Source organism: Haliotis rufescens, unplaced genomic scaffold, assembly GCF_023055435.1.
Source record: "Haliotis rufescens isolate VD_foot unplaced genomic scaffold, xgHalRufe1.0.p SCAF_29, whole genome shotgun sequence".
In the NCBI taxonomy this organism is placed as follows: domain Eukaryota; kingdom Metazoa; phylum Mollusca; class Gastropoda; order Lepetellida; family Haliotidae; genus Haliotis; species Haliotis rufescens.
Genome location: NW_025963990.1, coordinates 3,513,555 through 3,532,535, shown reverse-complemented (window position 1 = coordinate 3,532,535; position 18,981 = coordinate 3,513,555). Strand labels below are relative to the sequence as shown.

At 40.1% G+C, this 18,981-nt stretch overlaps 1 protein-coding gene across 2 annotated transcripts in view; it reads right to left on the bottom strand.

Moving 5' to 3' along the window:
- The window catches only part of LOC124144416, a 68,907-nt gene that overhangs the window by 26,747 nt on the left and 23,179 nt on the right, over nt 1-18,981 (bottom strand). For both annotated transcript variants that reach the window (XM_046513788.2, XM_046513787.2), the window contains exon 2: nt 1,933-2,060. In XM_046513788.2, the coding sequence (XP_046369744.2) occupies nt 1,933-2,026 (94 nt within the window). In that variant the 5' untranslated portion in view covers nt 2,027-2,060. The remainder of the gene's footprint in view (nt 1-1,932; nt 2,061-18,981) is intronic.

Genomic DNA, 18,981 nt, shown 5'->3' with positions numbered 1-18,981 from the left:
GGCAACTGGCCGAAGTGTGTGAAGTGTGTGATTGAAGTGTGTGAATGAAGTGTGTGAATGAAGTGTGTGAATAAAGTGTGTGAATCAGGTGTGAGAATTAGGTGTGTGAATGAAGTGTGTGAATGAAGTGTGTGAATGAAGTGTGTGAATGAAGTGTGTGAATAAAGTGTGTGAATCAGGTGGGAGAATTAGGTGTGAGAATTAGGTGTGTGAATTAAGTGCGTGAATGAAGTGTGTGAATAAAGTGTGTGAATCAGGTGGGAGAATTAGGTGTGGGAATTAGGTGTGTGAATGAAGTGTGTGAATAAAGTGTGTGAAATAAGTGTGTGAATAAAGTGTGTGAATGAAGTGTGTGAATAAAGTGTGTGAATCAGGTGGGAGAATTAGGTGTGTGAATTAGGTGTGTGAATGAAGTGTGTGAATGAAGTGTGTGAATAAAGTGTGTGAAATAAGTGTGTGAATAAAGTGTGTGAATGAAGTGTGTGAATAAAGTGTGTGAATCAGGTGGAGGAATTAAGTGTGTGAATGAAGTGTGTGAATGAAGTGTGTAAATAAAGTGTGTGAATCAGGTGGGAGAATTAGGTGTGTGAATTAGGTGTGTGAATGAAGTGTGTGAATAAAGTGTGTGAATGAAGTGTGTGAATAAAGTGTGTGAATCAGGTGGGAGAATTAAGTGTGTGAATTAAGTGTGTGAATGAAGTGTGTGAATAAAGTGTGTGAATGAAGTGTGTGAATGAAGTGTGTGAATCAGGTGGGAGAATTAGGTGGGAGAATTAGGTGTGTGAATTAAGTGTGTGAATCAGGTGGGAGAATTAGGTGTGTGAATTAGGCGCGAGAATTAAGTGTGTGAATGTTGTTTATTGCCTCTGTCAGCAATATTGCAGCTATGTCACAGTGACCTGTCAGTGTTCATGTACAGATTAAGCAAACCCAGACTAAAACCATGAGCTACAGTTATGCCATCAGGGGACCATTACCATTTCCAGGTCAAGCTACTTAGACGTGAGATCAGGTGACATTTTGTCACCTTCAAGATTAATGCACTTTTAAAGCTGTGTGTGTGTCTGCGAGTGTGTGTTTCTGCGTTGTGTCTGCGTGTGTGTGTGTGCTTGTACTTGTCCAGATAAAGCCTGTTTTATAGTGGAGCCCTCCGAGATGCCATACTGCAGTTTAACATGTACACCCCACACAGACACAGTATACTGTTTCTCAGTCAAGCAGTCCTTGTTTTATCCCCTTAATGTCGAGTAACAGGCAGGGCAACAACAAATACCATCTTTAAACATCTTTTGGTATGATGCGGCTGGGGATCGAACCAATGACCATCTGCTCTCCATCTATCCAAAAGACCATGGAGGCAGTCCAAGCTAGTTAACAACGACGGGTGATAAGATAACCTTAAAATTTACATGGGCCAAAACCTGCTTTTTGACATGCAAGCTTCACTTCCCTTCAATTATAGCTAAAATGGATAGAATTATCATTAAACCGCCCGCACGTTATCATAAATGAGCGGGCCACTGTAACTTGATAATGCCCTCATATTGCTTGACAAAGGGCCATTGTCACGCCCATTGTTAGGTAACGTCATAAGGTAGAGAAAGTGACATCCCGTATTATAGTGACGTCATGTGGTTTGTTCTATGACGTTTCCATATTTGTAAAAGTGGGTCAGTGACATTCGTGTTGCTTGCAGTAAATGTTTCAAAGCCGGTATTGTTGTTTCTTTTTATTTGATAACAAATTCCATCCATTTTAGCTTTAATAACGGTAACGCTCTTTTTCAGGGCATTATCATTTGCAGAAGCCCTCGTTCTTTTCAACTGCCCTCCTTCGTCGGGCAGTTCATGGAAGACCTCAGGCTTCTGCAAATGATAATGCCCTGACAAATAGCGTCACCCTCATATTAATGTATGTAGATTTTGTCCTTACCTATGGTGCCATCCTCCACCCCGGAGTCCTTCAGAACAAGCCCTGGGGGGGTCATCAGGTGACGGGGGATGCTGTCTTGTGATGCTGTTGCCATGGCAACTACTTTGACATCATATAATGTGTAGCATCTGGAAAAATGAGGCAAATGAGTTCATGTCATTTTAGTGATTATTTTTTCACATGTTGCATAATTTATCATTAACGTTATTGTAACATTGAATTTTCATATATAAACTCAAATCTGATTACCGTATTTGACGTAATAAGGGCCCAGGGCGCTCTCAAAATTAGAAACAGGGGGCGCTTATTAGAATATTATTTTGATGGAAAAAACAGAGTTGAAAGATAAATTTCGACATATATAAATACGACAGATATATTTTTCCAGAATTTTATTGACCATAATTAAGGGTGCATATAACACACGCGTGCGTATTATACACGAATATATAAGTCTTGTGTACATTGATCAATTGGAAGGGGTGCTAATTGGGATTGTTCACTTATATATATTATAATATATATTAGCAAATATCGCCGTCGGCACTTATTAGAGCGGGGCGCTTATTACGTCGAATACAGTATGTGTACATATTGGAACGTTTGGTACTGACATATCGAATCAAAGTATCATGATACATCAATACATTGATTAATGAAATTATAATCATAGATAAATAGTCCTTATCAAATTCATCAACTTATTGCTAAATTATGAACTAGGCTGATCCTAAAAATTTTAAAAGTTTAAAATTGAGCATATTTCCTGCCTTTTTATTGTCCATCTTAACCACAGTCGTTTTAAACAAAGGAAGTGTTTTACAAGTAGTGAGTTATTGATTTAGTACTGATATTCATAATTTTTTTTATTGATACAGTATCAACATGAACAATTTATTGATAAATCAATATTGCCATAGACGATGAGTTAGTCTAATGTTTACATGCCAATGACTACAAATGAGCTTGGTGTGGCAGCACCAAATTGGTACTCGCTATTACCGATGTGGTAAATGTTAGTCTGTCTCCCAGACCCAAGACAATAAGGTTGAAAAAAGGAGACCAACTGAAGTCTTGAACGATTTGGTAAGTCTAGATTGCCTCAGCTGACGATCCCCAATTACCCGACCCTACCTGGGTACCCACTGTAGGTCTCAAGAGATAGGTACAAAATATCGCAAAACGTATTTATATACATGTATTAAACAATGTGGTCATGCATACACTGAAGTTGACTAAAGTTATATGCAGGTGCAGGTCTCAGACGTTTACCACTTCGGTGAAACCCATGAGTACGTGTATGGTGCTGACAAACCTAGAAACATAATCGGGGCGAACAACAAACAAATAAACAAACATCAACACCCCTTTGAACATTATTTATTATCTTAATGTGGGAGAACTTGAAATTTCGACTTGATTAAGGAAAGGAAATGTACAATCCATAGGATATTGCTTTAATTTAATCATATGATGACATGACAGTTAGTGAGTGAGTTGGGTTTAACCCCGCTTTTAACAGTATTACAGTTATATCACGGCGTGTCAGCTTAATGTGGGAGGAAAGCCCGAAGTGATGCAGGTCTCAGACATTTACCACTTCGATGAAACCCACAAGCACGGGTATGGTGCTGACAAACCTAGAAACATAATCAGGGCGAACTGGGATTCGAACCCACAATCATAGGTTTCTGGCACGCCCAAGGGATGCAACTCTGCACAGTGAATGGTATGGTGTAAATCTGGTTTTAACTTCCACACAAAAAGGCATCTGTCTGTAACTGTAATGTTATAATTTGTTAATAAATATAGTCATCATCACCACAAAAGTGATGCTTGGAGTGTCACATACCTGCATCGACAAGTAAAGGCTTTAAACACAATACAAGGCTTGGGTTGTTTGAAAGTGTACACTATCTGCGGACTCAAGACCACTGTAGCTGCATGCACTATAACTGAAAATAACTATGGTCACTACACGTCAATAACTGCTATATTTGTTTCGATGGATGATTTTAAGACCGAGCTAACTTACAATTTTAAGTCCAGCCACTGACCCCTTAAACTGTTAACCAAGCAGTACTATTGTGTGTCTATATCATTCACTTAACATAATCTCCTACAGCCAAGCTTCCCTCCCTGCGAGATCAGATTAAGCTTGACTAAGTCAACACGTGTTCACAAAGCTGACCTCTACTCTTTGACCTTGCACATATGTTGTGTCAACCATTCACTAGACTAGCTGATCATCAGAATGCGTCTCCTCAGAGATCCAACTGCCAACTGTTTCCATTAGCACAGCAGGAGGCCCTTTTTCAATGATATATCGCCATTTAATAACATGACTACACTAATATTAGGCTTAATGTACCTCAAGATATTACCTTAAATGACTGCATTCTACACATGCAGTTCAAGCAAATCATGAGTGAGTTGGGTTTAACACTGCTGAGAACAGTATTTCAGTTATATCACAACATTTTCAACTTGATGTGGGAGGGACACAGGCCTTAGCCACCCATGAGCCTGAGCATGGTGCTGACAAACCTAGAAACATAATCAGAGTGAATCCGGGATTTGAACCCACAATTGTTGGTTTCTGGTGCAACACTGCACCTTGTATGAACAACATCTTTGGTGACATAATTAGGCCGCACTTTATTAATTTTATGTTTCACGGATATATTACAAGGTCGGTCGAAATATTAATAAAAATAAATAGCTGTGTCTATCATTTATCTATTGATATGAAAGTCATTCTACTGTGGAGTTAAACCCGGGGCCCCAAGATGGCTGCGTATGCATTGAATGAGTAAACATGGTGTACCAGCATCTTGTTTTGTTCCATTTATGAACTTCAGTTCAAACCTTATTGTATCAGATTGCTTGTGAATTAAAAATTTAGAATTATACAATATATTGTGATACGTATCACAATACGACCCTGTGCATCGCAAAACACTGTGATACACTTTCAACCTTCAATACCCATCCCTAGTCACAAACAAACACATAGAAACTGCAGTGCATTCATACGCTGTGGAAAGCATGTTTCTTTCACAACAGATTTTCTTCAAAGCGTTTAACTGACCAACAGTGAGATCTTGTCAATGCAAGATTCTATTCCTGCAGAAACTTTGCAGATATGGCCTCATGTCAACACTCGGCTTGTCTTGAACTACAGATAACTCATTTGTTTCATTCTCCAAAGGCTGCAAGCTTACGAACTTCATGTGCATAACCTAAACAAATCATTTTTAATCATTCACGAGTCTGAATATTGATCATATTGTTCTCATCTCTCTACATCTAAAAAAAAGGGGAAAAATAGATACCGTATTCGACCTAATATGCGCCCCACTCTAATAAGCGCCCACGGCGATATTTGCTAATATATTGGCTAGAGAACAATCTCAATTAGCACCCCTTCCGATTGATCAATGTACACAAGACTTATTTATTCGTGTATAATACCCACTCGTGTGTTATATGCACACTTAATTATGGGCAATTAAATCCTGGAAAAATATATCGGTTGTATATAAACATTTCAGGCTGTCAGCATAAATCACAAAATCTACGATCTTTCAACTGTGTTTTTTTCACCAAAGTAATATTCTAATAAGAGTTCCTTTTTCTAATTTTGAGGGCGCTTATTACGTCGAATACGGTATCTGATATTATTTACCATATAAATAAACAAAATCTCTCCCCTTCTCTCTGGCTCAGGCTCAGTCGCAGGCTCAAGGACAACTGACTTTGAAACAATTTGAAACCACATGCAATAGGAAGGTGGTCTTATCCTCAAATGTTTCTCTTAGACTCCATATCTAAAAAATCCTGACAAAGCAGAACCCACAAGGTACTGGTTATTGCCATTCATTGTACTTGTATAGGTTAGTGCCCTGTCGGAGGTGGGCGATATGGGGAAATAAAGCCCCAGGTATTAGCTGAAGGCTGTTATGCACCATATCACCCGCATATGGGGTGAGCACCGTCTTCAACATGGGAGAGAGTTTGACTTGCTTGAAAAGCCAGTAATTAGTGCAGATATTTCAAATTATACAATATACATCTAATGCGGTTAGTGATGAATGCTGATGTGTGAATTAAGCTGTGAGTGTGTGGATAGACTTTGTTTCAGTGTTATTTCAATATTGCAGCTGTATGCATGGTATGTGGGCTTTACACATTGTACACCAGATTTATAGTTGCTACGACCCAACACCTTAAATTAGGCCACACATTTTTTTATTTTTCATTCCACGGGCCTGCCACCCCCATTGAAAAGCAGACGATCCAAGAAATAAATTAGGCATAATAATATTGATTTTTATTATGCCTTCCGCAAGTATAATAGACCCACTTATACAATAAAATATGTTATGTCTACATCACTATCAGTGATTTAAGAAGCCAGCTGCAGTTTTAACTCCACAGCAGAATGACTTTCATATAAGATTGACATAGCTATTTAATTTTATTTTCCTTTCCACCGACCTTGTGTGGAAAAGCTGGAATAAATCCAAGAAACATAAATTTTAAAAAATGTGGCCTTAACCCCCATTAACCGGAGGGCCCTGAGTGATTGAGTGAGTGAGTGAGTGAGTGAGTGAGTGAGTTTTTTCACCATTATCATAGCAAACGTCATAGAGAAGGTTGAAGTAAGTCATCAGTCACTGAATGCATGAATAATTATCACAAAGTGCCACGACCTGTTGGTTCATGATCCTGTCTGATAGGTTGGACCTGTTTCCATGGTTACGGAATACCCGAATAATGTGCTTTCAGTTGGATTAATAAAAGCATAGATGATCATACCAGTATAATACTTTATGAATCTTCACCAAGTGAGTGAGTATGGTTCTCCATCACTTCTAGCAATATCATAGCTGTACCTATGTGGGGAATCAAACATGAGTCTTTGGCGTGACAAGCCAGTGCTTTAACCACTAGGCTACCCCATCGCTCCCTTAGGGTTCAGGTGAGGTGAGGTGAGGTGAGGTGAGGTGAGGTGAGGTGAGGTGAGGTGAGGTGAGGTGAGGTGAGGTGAGGTGAGGTGAGGTGAGGTGAGGTGAGGTGAAATGGGAAAACTTTATTATTTACAGGGTGCCATCTTATAGCTGAAATTTGGCTGACCGGTTTAACTGATCAATTAAAAACGAAACTGTTTTGAATCTAAAGTGTTTTGAAATTGAAATTGTGTTATTTACTGTTAACAAAAACTAGACACGATGATAATCAGTAGTTAACACTTCAATAAGAATCTGGGGCATTGGTTGTCCAGTTGTTTCAGGTGCCACAGAACTTGCATCCCTCAAGCATGCCAGAAACCTATGATTGTCCTTATGTCTCTAGGATTGCCAGCAGTATACCATTGCTTATAACCTATGATTGTCATTATGTCTCCAGGATTGCCAGCAGTATACCATTGCTTATAACCTATGATTGTCCTTATGTCTCTAGGATTGCCAGCAGTATACCATTGCTTATAGCCTATGATTGTCATTATGTCTCTAGGATTGCCAGCAGTATACCATTGCGTATAACCTATGATTGTCATTATGTCTCTAGGATTGCCAGCAGTATACCATTGCTTATAACCTATGATTGTCATTATGTCTCCAGGATTGCCAGCAGTATACCATTGCTTATAACCTACAATTGTCATTATTTCACCAAAGTGGTAAACATCTAACACCCATCAAGCTGACTCATTCATGACATTAAGAATCCAACGTTCCTTCTTACAAATTCAGGAGTGCCCTAATGGTATATGGTAGGGGCTGAGGTTTTTGAGTGTTTACAAGAACCTCTCTCCGCAGCGGCAGTCAGAATGGCAAGGGATTGGCTCTCTAAACGAAGGGAGTGTCCATACTACAATTACCAGGCTCCCACAAATGAAGCATCCTTCTTCTACGAACATACAGGTTTCCCCTCACTGTTACTTAGTAGTTACATCATTACAAGTCTACCATCACTTCTCAGAGCCTCACCACATTAAGCTGTCATGTCAGGGGGCACGGGTGGCCCAGTCGTCAAAGGCGCCGCGATTCGCTGTGCAGAGTTGCGTCCCTTGTGCACGCCAGAAACCTATGATTGTGGGTTTGAATCCTGGTTCGCCCTAATTATGTTTCTAGGTTTGTCAGCACCATACCCGTGCTTGTGGGTTTCACCAAAGTGGTAAACGTCTGACACCTGCATCACTTCGGGCTTTCCTCCCACATTAAACTGACACGCCGTGATATAACTGGAATACTGTTAAAAGCGGCGTTAAACCTAACTCACTCACTAACTGTCATGTCATCATATGATTAAATTAAAGCAATATCCTACAGATTGTACATTTCCTTTTCTAAATCAAGTCGAAATTTCAAGTTCTCTCACATTAAGCTAATAAATAATGTTCAAAGGTGTGTTGATGTTTGTTTATTTGTTTGTTGTTTAACACTGCACTCAGCAATATCCCAGCTATATGATGGTGGCCTGTAAATAATTGAGTCTGACCAAACAATCAAGTGATTTATATTGCGAGCATTGACCCCCGCCATCAGGGTACGATGACATGCAATCAACCAAGTCACTGAGCTTGACCACCTGATCCAATTGGTCACCCTTATTATCATGAGTGAGTGAGTGAGTGAGTGAGTGAGTGAGTGAGTGAGTGAGTTTGTTGTTTAACTCCGCACTTAGCAATATTCCAGCTATATGACGGTGTTCTGAAAATAATCGAGTCTGGACCAGACAATCCTGTGATTGACATCATGAGCATCGATCCACGTCTTTCGGATCGATGACATGCATAAATCAAGCCCCTTATTAGCAGCACAGGTTGGGGGATCTATTCTAACCTTGATTAGGTTGGTAGGTTTGTTGTTTAACGCCGCACTCAGCAATATTCCAGCTCTATGATGGCGGTCTGTAAATAAACCCCCATGCAGCCGAGCTTAGTGATACTTACTCAGTATAAGACCAGTACAGTCTGGGACTAAACAAGAGTACCAATAAAAGATTTCTCGTAGTTAGCACTGCCAGTATCACTAAAATCTACTGATAATGATGCAGACAACATTGTACATGCCTGTACATTCACAAACATCTTATGAGGTTTGTTTGTTTGTTTGTTTGTTTGCTGTGTTTAACGCCGCACTCAGCAATATTCAGTATTCCAGCTATATGATGGCGGTCTGTAAATAATCGAGTCTGGACCTGACAATCCAGTGATTGACATCATGAGCATCGATCCAAACAATTGGGATACAATGACATGCATCAACCTAGTCAGCGAGCCTGACCACCCGATCCCGTTAGTTGCCTCTTACAACAAGCATAGTCACTTTTAACGGCAAGCATGGGTTGCTGAAGAACTATTCTATCCCCGATCTTCACGGGTCTATGAGGTGAGGTGAGGTGAAATGGAACTTCACAGATTAAGGCACTTCTATAGCAATGTGCATGCATGTGTGTGTGGCTGCTTGTACTAGTCCGGAATAAAGCCTGTTTTAAAGTGTCAGCCACTGAGATACATGCTGAATTTAAACATGGATAACCCACTCAGACACAGTATACTGACACTGAGCCAACAAGTCCTTGTTTTAGCCAATTAATGCCACGCACAAGGCAAGGCAACAATAAGTACCATCTTCTAAAGTCTTTTGGTATCCGGGCACAAGGCAGGGTAACAAGTACCATCTTTTTAAAGTCTCTTGGTATGGCTGGGGATCAAACCCCCACTGGAGCCGAGCATCAGGCAGAGTAACAATAGGTACTATCTTCTAATGTCTATTGGTATGACACATCCAGGGACTGAACCATCGACCTTCCCATCAGACACTCTAACCAGTAGGCCAAGGAGGTTGTCAGCATACCTCATGAAGGTTCCAAATATCTAATAGCTGAAGGTTGGGGTGATACAATATAGCAAGGCCACTGTATGATATGAGTCATGATACATGTCACATTACGATATGTATTGCGATATGCATATCTACGTCAAATCACGGGGAAACTTCTTGACTATTAATATTTCAGAGCAGGTTCCAAAGGAAAATCTAGTTGTAGACACATGTTCGTAACAGCTCTATTCAGTTGTGAACTTGTGAACAGCTACAACACTTTTTGCAATATTTGACTGACAAAAACATTGGTCATTAAATGAGTAGTAAATAATTTATTTTCGCAAGTGTATCGTGTTGTATCATTTCACCCCTAGTTGAGTGAGTGAGTGAGTGAGTGAGTGAGTGAGTGAGTGAGTGAGTGAGTGAGTGAGTATGGTTTTACGCCGCTTCTAGCAATATTCCAGCAATATCACGGCGGGGGACACCAGAAATGGGCTTCACACATTGTACCCATGTCGGCAATCGAACCCGGGTCTTCGGCGTGACGAGCGAACGCTTTAATCAATAGGCTACCCGACCGCCCCTTCACCCCTAGTTGAAGGTGGCTGAAGAAATGTGAAACTCTCTCTGGCAGATGTATCATTTGTAAACTCTCACAAGAGAAAAGGAAACAGCCGAGACAATAACTGAAATTATACTTCCACAATTGGCAGAATAATGGACATGGAGGCTTACGAGAACTAGAAGGGATCCTCAGGACTATGTCTAGCTGTACTTACAGGTGATAGAAGTCTTACAACCTGCTATCATTATCAGCTTAACAAACTACCCGCGCCTGTGCTGGATGATGGCGATATGACAAGTCTGTAGGGGTGAAAGAGTCGATGGGATCAATAAGACTGATTCTGCTACAGTAGGTACACAGACTGCATTGATAATGCATAACAAAGCCAGCATGCCTCCACCAGACACTCGACAACAATACATGTTGTATTGTGATACAAGAGCCATGTGTCATTGTCAGGGTTGGTAGGGATTCTAAAAGAGGTCTGGTGGTTGTAAAGGCATGTTTTTCAAATTAATGGCTGTCTTTAAGGATTTGGGCTGCAGCTTATAAATGTACATACATGTACTTTTTAAATCAAGGTTAATATTTGAAAATCGTAATTGAAAATCATGTGGTTTTGAAGTGCTGTATATCTGAGTGAGTGAGTTTGGTTTTACGCCGCTTTTAGTAATATTCCAGCAATATCACGGCGGGGGTAACAAAAGATGAGCTTCACACATTGTACCCATGTCGGGAATCGAACCAGGGTCTTTGGCGTGACGAGCGAACGCTTTAACCACTAGGCTACCCGACCGCCCCCTCATGTCATTGGGGACTGTATGGCACTTTCAATGATATCTGAGGTCCTGATTATATTTCACACATAGTACATATAGTAGTATATATAATGTATATCTACCTCTCATGTTTACAGTTATATTTATTCCCATATGTAGACAGTTTGTACCCTGCCCTAATAGGGTGTTCAGTACAATAAAAATTCTTGATCCTTGAATTCAAGAATTATTCTTAATTCTGATAGCTAAAGATTTAGAGGTTCCCAAATACTATTAGTGCAAACCTCAAAGGCCCCAAGACCCTCGTTAATTTCAAACACTGCATATGTCTCCGTCAACCTATTTAACACCTCTCTATATACATGCTATATATCCAATAACCATCCCCCATTACCAGGAAATACAAGAATACTGAGCATGAGCTGGTCCTGCTGAGCTGGTAAAGGACACGACATAAACATGATTCCATCCAAAAGGACCAAACATTTCTTGCCTCCTATATTATTTGGAAATAAGGAAAATGCTAATGCAATAAAGTATGAGGTGCATATTATCATCCCTTTGAAGAAGCATATTCCGTAAAATAATTGTTTTCTATCTTAAACATTTTTCTGTCATAAGCCCATGTTTTCACAACATTATTAGGAGATAAACCTACTGGGTCTTCAATGTAGAGCTAGGTTACCTGTAGATTAAACCACGCTAAATTGAATTTGAAACCGTGAGCTAGAGGCGAAGCAGACGGCAAATGTCGTTACATGTTTATTCAACTGATTTTTCCAAGACATATCTCTGAAGACATTTGTGTTATTATAGTCACCAGAATTGTCCAGATTGGATAGTATCAGGTCAAAATCTTCGCCATTCATTTGCAGGATAAAGATAAACTTCAGCAAAACTGATATATATATAATAATCTCCATACTATGTTTTTGATCAATGTTCATAGGCATCTAGAAGTTGTGAGAACATGAAGACATAAAATTTTAATGGATAACAAGTTCTTTATTGTTTGCATTGACTTTTCAGGTTACTTCCTGCCTTATTATGTTACAGAGCTCCAGATAAGCTTTTGGTGTTGTGGGTATTTTACCCATGCATTTTAAAATCATTGGGTATCAGTAATTCTATCTGCGTATTCAAATTTCTGTTACCCACTAGTTTTTACACATGTGGGTATTTAAGTTAAATATTTAAAAACACTATTCATCTAGTCCCTGCAAACTGGTGTCGTGTGGGTTCGAGAGCCTTATAGGACTCAAAAATACCACGATACTTCCACAAGAAAGTGTGATGGCAAATGATCATGATCTGACTGTCATCGTGGAGTTTGGCAAGGTTGACGGAATGCCAACTTATAATTTCAAAATAAGTTGCTCATTTGCTAATCGAATACGCAGGGTTACTTCACAATATTTTGATGATACGCACAAGTTTTATTTTTGTAGCACATCTGTAATGTTCGTTGCGTATTTGATACGCTTGGATTATATTTTACTGCGTATTTCTGCATTTCTGATGCGTATTTCACGCAGATACGCAGCTTATCTGGAGCTCTGTGTTATAACAATAAAGACGATGTTATCCACAAAAAGTGTCATGCCTTCAAGTCTACATATTGCGACACTGATATTTTGTTCTCACACCTAAACCAAGTCTTCAAGAAAGCAGCATACAGACCCATATGAGGTGTATACAGACCTGTGTATGAGGTGTAGTGTTACTTGATACGAAGCATTCTTATCATTGCCAAAATATGACAGCAAATTTCTTTATCAAATAAGCCCATTCTGTTAATTAATAATATGTCACATATAATACGGGTCATATCATGTTCATTAATATTTCAAGGGTCAAGTTAATAGCTCGGCTTATCTACGGTCATATACGGTAGTTCCAAAATGCATCAGTCTCATCACATCTGTAAGTAGTCTTCAGGAAACCAACATGCAAGTCCACATCTGCTTCAGTGGTAATGTTACCTGAAACATGGGTATTTGTTTCTGCCTAGATTGGATGGCAATGGATTTCTCCCTCAAACAAGTTAATTTAAAATACCGTATTCGACGTAATAAGCGCCCCGCTCTAATAAGCGCCCACGGCGATATTTGCTAATATATTGGCTAGTGAACAATCCCAATTAGCACCCCTTCCGATTGATTAATGTACACAAGACTTATTTATTCGCGTATAATACGCACTTGTGTGTAATATGCACCTTAAATATGGGCAATTAAATTCTGGAAAAATATATCTGTGGCATATAAACATTTCAGGCTGTCAGCATAAACAACGAAATTTATCTTTCAACTCCCTTTTTTTCACCAAAATAATATTCTAATGAGAGCCCCCATATTTCTAATTTTGAGAGCGCCCTGGGCGCTTATTACGTCGATTACGGTAGATACTAAAATCCGACACTGACATTCTCATCACATCTGTAATTAGTCTTCTTGAAACCAACATCCTGTCCATATATGGTAATCAAACCTGAAAGGCAGTATTTTTTCTTTTCCAGATAGATGAACTCACGTAATAGGAGACCACGAGTTACGTATGTACTCTACATACAAGTCAGTCATGTGTACTACAAATACACCCAAGTCAGTCAGTTGATTTAAAATCATATCTTCCCCACAAATCATGTTAATTGTTTGGAGCTATTATGTAATGTTTACGGTGAATGTTGAATACGAATGCTGTTACCACTATTTAGTAGGAGAAGCAAACCTGTGACCTTTTGATTATGGACTGGGCATGTATTTATAGATATCTTGCCAGCTATAGCACACACATGCCAGCTATCGCCACGCTTCATTTAACACTCACCGCTTCTCAAACAACAACCGATTTCTCTTAAAAAAGACAAGAGACAGATCAGTTTGATTAACACCAGGAAATTGTTGAAAGGTCTGAAGTGTGACATACTCACTACAGCAAATATTGAATGCCAACTCATCAAAATTGAGGAGTATTGGATCAGCTTAACTCTAAGGCCATTTCTTAAACATATTTCTTTATGGATTTCTGTATTTAAAAATACTTGTGGTTAATAGGTGAGAAAGATATATAAAAGAGACAGTGAAGTGGTTTTATGTCACCAACAGCTGTGTTTCTGCATAACAATACTCTTCACCCATTGTTCCAACATTGTGAAGTGAATGGTTTCACTCTCCCTCGATTTTAAATTTTAAGCTCCCCATTTCAGCTTAATGAATGCATTGCCATGAGTGGACATTTTGCATTGGTGAGTGAATGAGTGAGGTGAGGAGTGAGTGAGTGAGTGAGTGAGTGAGTGAGTGAGTGAGTGAGTGAGTGAGTGAGTGAGTGTGTGTGTGAGTGAGTGAGAGTGGTTGTGTTGGTGAGTGAGTGGGTGCGTGAGTGAGTGAGTGAGTGAGTGAGTGAGTGAGTGAGTGAATGAGAGTGGGTGTGTGGGTGAGTGAGTGAGTGAGTGAGTGTGTGTGTGAGTGAGTGAGAGTGGTTGTGTTGGTGAGTGAGTGGGTGTGTGTGTGAGTGAGTGGGTGAGTGAGTGAGTGAGTGAGTGGGTGAGTGAGTGAGTGAGTGAGTGAGTGAGTGAGTGAGTGAGTGAGTGAGTGAGTGGGTGGGTGGGTGGGTGGGTGGGTGAGTGAGTGAGTGAGTGAGTGGGTGAGTGAGTGAGTGAGTGAGTGGGTGGGTGAGTGAGTGAGTGAGTGAGTGAGTGAGTGAGTGAGTGGGTGGGTGGGTGGGTGGGTGGGTGAGTGAGTGAGTGAGTGAGTGGGTGGGTGGGTGGGTGAGTGGGTGAGTTGGGTTTGATGTCACTTTGAACAGTATTTATTACCATATTCGCCATATTAAGCATCCTGCTCCAATAAGCACCCACTGACCAACCTCTATAAATATCGGCAAGTAATCTTTATAAGCACCATTGCTAAGGCATGACAGTCTCTATATTCTTGTGTATATTACAGACTGCTGAACAGAAAACAGCAGGGTAGAAGGAGTATTATTTCGACTAGTAATTATTATGGAAAATGTTTTGAATTAAGCAATGTTTATTCACTACTGCTCGAAAACTGAAAACAATTTTAACTCATCCACGACTCGTTTTGACATTAATTGAGGGGATTATAGACCATGGTATAACAATGCATATCATATCACAGTCCATCTTTAAAATAGATCATAAACTTATATTCACAACGGCCAATATTCATCAAACTCACATATCACAATTCATTTCAGATTCTAAAACAAAGGGGGCGGTCGGGTAGCCTAGTGGTTAAAGCGTTCACTCGTCCCGCTGAAGACCCGGGTACGATTCCCAACATGGGTACTATGTTTGAAGCCAATTTCTGGTGTCCCCTGCCGTGATATTGCTGGAATATTGCCATACTCACTCACTCTAAAACAAAGGCTTACTATAACATGACAAATCAATATGGATATCACGATACACCTACATCATGTATGCTAAAGTCAGAACACGATATGTATCTCATGATAATTACTTTTCATTGCTTGCGCATGAATGAGATGAGAGTGAGTATGGTTTTACACTTTCAGCAATATTCCAGCAAATATCACGGCGGGGAACACCAGAAATTGGCTTCACACATTGTACCCATGTCGGGAATCCAACCCGGGTCTTCAGCATGATGAGCGAACACTTTAACCACAAGGCTACCTGACCGCCCCCCTGGTTACAGAAAAGCTTAGTAATATTACTTAAAAACTTACTGGGGAGCTATTATGAATGCCCAAAGGGATAGTATATATATATTCCATTAGGGATAGTAGAATACTGAAACTTACTGGCGAACTATTCTGAATTCCCTGAGGATAAAAGTGTACCATAACATACTGGAGACCTATTCTGAGCCCCGTTCCACACAGGGATCGACCGCCTCCGTGGTCTAGTGGTAGAGCATCCCCCCGGAGAGCGGAAGGTCCGGGGTTCCATCCCCGGCCGCGTCATACCAAAAGACGTTAAAAGGTGGTACTTGTTGTTACCCTGTCTGGCGCTCGGCATTAAGGGGTTAAAGCAAGGACTGGTCGGCTGTGTCTGAGTGGGGTATTCATGTTAAACTGCGGCATGGTATCTCAGTGGGCTAGCACTATAAATCGGCATCAGTCCGGTCTAGTACAAGCAGCCACACACACACACACGTGCATGTACGTCGCTATATAAGTGCAATAATCTTGGACGCGACGTTAAACCCAATTTCACCTCACCTCACCACACAGGGATCTTAGTGCTAACATGGTTATAACCCCTATACTTCATAGACTCATGATAGACATAGTGCTAAGATTGTTTTGTGGAATGAGACGCTGTTCTGGATTCCCTAATGCCCCCCTTTACCGACCACGAATATCCCGAATCATCCCGAATCACCCCCAATCGGAAACTGTTGAAATTCATGATTTCTGTTCTGGATTCCCTAAGGGACATCAGTACACCATAACTTGAGCATTACCATCATAAATTTAAAAAACATGAAGATGTCAAGAAAGTCATATTTTTCCAAGGGAACTGCTGAATTATTGGCACCAATCAGCAAAAACAGGAAGTAATATTAGAAAGATACAGAAAGAAAACCACCATTTGACTTAAATGTTAGACTAATGAAACAGAGACGATGAAATATATCCCTGACAAAAAGAAGCAATATTTAATTCTGGCCAAAGAAACCCTGAAAAGAAGCACACGCTGACTCACTGTGTTTTCATATATCAGTTTACAAGCTTGCCTCTTATAATTTTTTCTTGCTCAGAGATGAGTAAAGGTTGTACCTGCCTTGAACCCCCCTGTGTTGTCCGCCCAAAAAAATATGTTGTTCAAGTAACAGAATGAACTTATTATTGAGATATATTCTCATTTCTATATATTACAACATCTTATAATATAGTAATATCATACCAACCATTTCATATCTTCCAGCTAGGTCAGTAATAATGTACCGTATTCGACGTAATAAGCGCCCAGGGCGCTCTCAAAATTAGAAACAGGGGGCTCTTATTAGAATATTATTTTGGTGAAAAAAACAGAGTTGAAAGATAAATTTCGTGGTTTATGCTGACAGCCTGAAATGTTTATGTATGACAGATATATTTTTCGAGAATTTAATTGCCCATGAATAAGATGCATATAGCACACGAGGGCGTATTATACGCGAAGAAATAAGTCTTGTGTACATTGATCAATCTGAAGGGTGCCAATTGGGATTGTTCACTAACCAATATATTAGCAAATATCGCCGTGGGCGCTTATAACGTTGAATAGGGTAGTATCACCAACAAGTATTATAGATATTTGTAATACATAGTTAAAATCATTTCTTCATATCAGGCTTTTAGGGGGTGGGGTAGCCTTGTTTTTAGAGTACAGACTTGTCATACAACAATCCAGTTCAGATTCCCAACTGTGGTTTATTGTGCAGTGCATTATGGGTGTGCCCCCTCCCGTCCAAGAAAAAACACTGGAATAGTGCTTTAAGTTCCACAAAACTAAACTCACTCACTCAAATCCGTCTTTTACAGCATCGAGCAATAAGATTGTTCAACTTCTTTGAACTGGACTGAATGAGTGTTTTGTTTGTTTGTTTGTTGTTTAAAGACACACTCAGCAATATTCCAGCTATATGGTGGCGGTCTGTAAATAATCAAGTCTGGACCAGACAATCAAGTGATTGACATCATGAGCATCGATCCACGCAATTAGGATACGATGCAATGCATCAACCAAGTCAGTGAGCCTGACCACCGATCCCTTTTGTTGCCTCTTATGACAAGCATGGATTGCTGAAGACCTATTCCAACCCAGATTTTCACGGGTCAGAGAATCAGGTAACAGATAATGTTTAAACATCTATTTCCTAGCATGTTGAGTACATTTTACAAAAACACACGGGTACTGTGGACCCATAACGGGGGGAACGTAAGACAAAGGTAAGGCGTAATTCAACAAAAGTTTTGTTGTTTCAGATCTACAAACATCTGTGAAATACACAGCCTCTAGACTACAAAAAATACCCCAAAACCAGATGACACATGTCCACACGTGAATGTAGCAGCAGATCCTGTAAACAGCATGACAAGAGTGAGTGAGTTGGATTTAACGCCGCTTTTAACCATGTTAACAGTATTCCAGTTATATCACGGCGTGTCAGCTTAATGTGGGAGGAAAGCCCGAAGTGATGTAGGTCTCAGACGTTTACCACTTCGGTGAAACCCACGAGCACGGGTATGGTGCTGACAAACCTAGAAACATAATTGTGTCGAAACGGGATTCGAACCCACAATCATAGGTTTCTGGCGTGCCCAAGGGACGCAACTCTGCACAGCGAATCGCGGCGCCTTAGACGACTGGGCCACCCGTGACCCCAGCATGACAAGAGACAACACATCATTCATAACAGGAATTATCTCCACTAGCATCACGACAAGACCAACAAATGTCACGTGGCTATTTATCATATCAAGTCAAGAGGGAATTTAATCTTCAAAGCCCAAGATCACATTGACCAGCCATACCACCACCACATTGTCCTCCCCCAAAAGTACACAGTCATTGACCTCCACCTCATCACTAGAAATTGTGAAATTTGAAGACAAAATGTCTACTAAATTGTATATCTTGATGGTTCAAAGCAAGTTCTTACATAAAAAGCCACACAGAAGCTACAGCACTTGTTGAAAGTTTAAGATTTCCTGCTTTGACAATTTCATTGGTTTTAACACTGCAGTCAGTTCTAGTCAAGCTACAGGACAGAACAGTAAATACTGAGTCAGGGGCAGACAACCCAGTGGTGACACTGCCGTCAAAGTACGACGACAGAGTCATCAATATTCATTATGCATGAAACAATGAGGCAGCGACATTATGTAA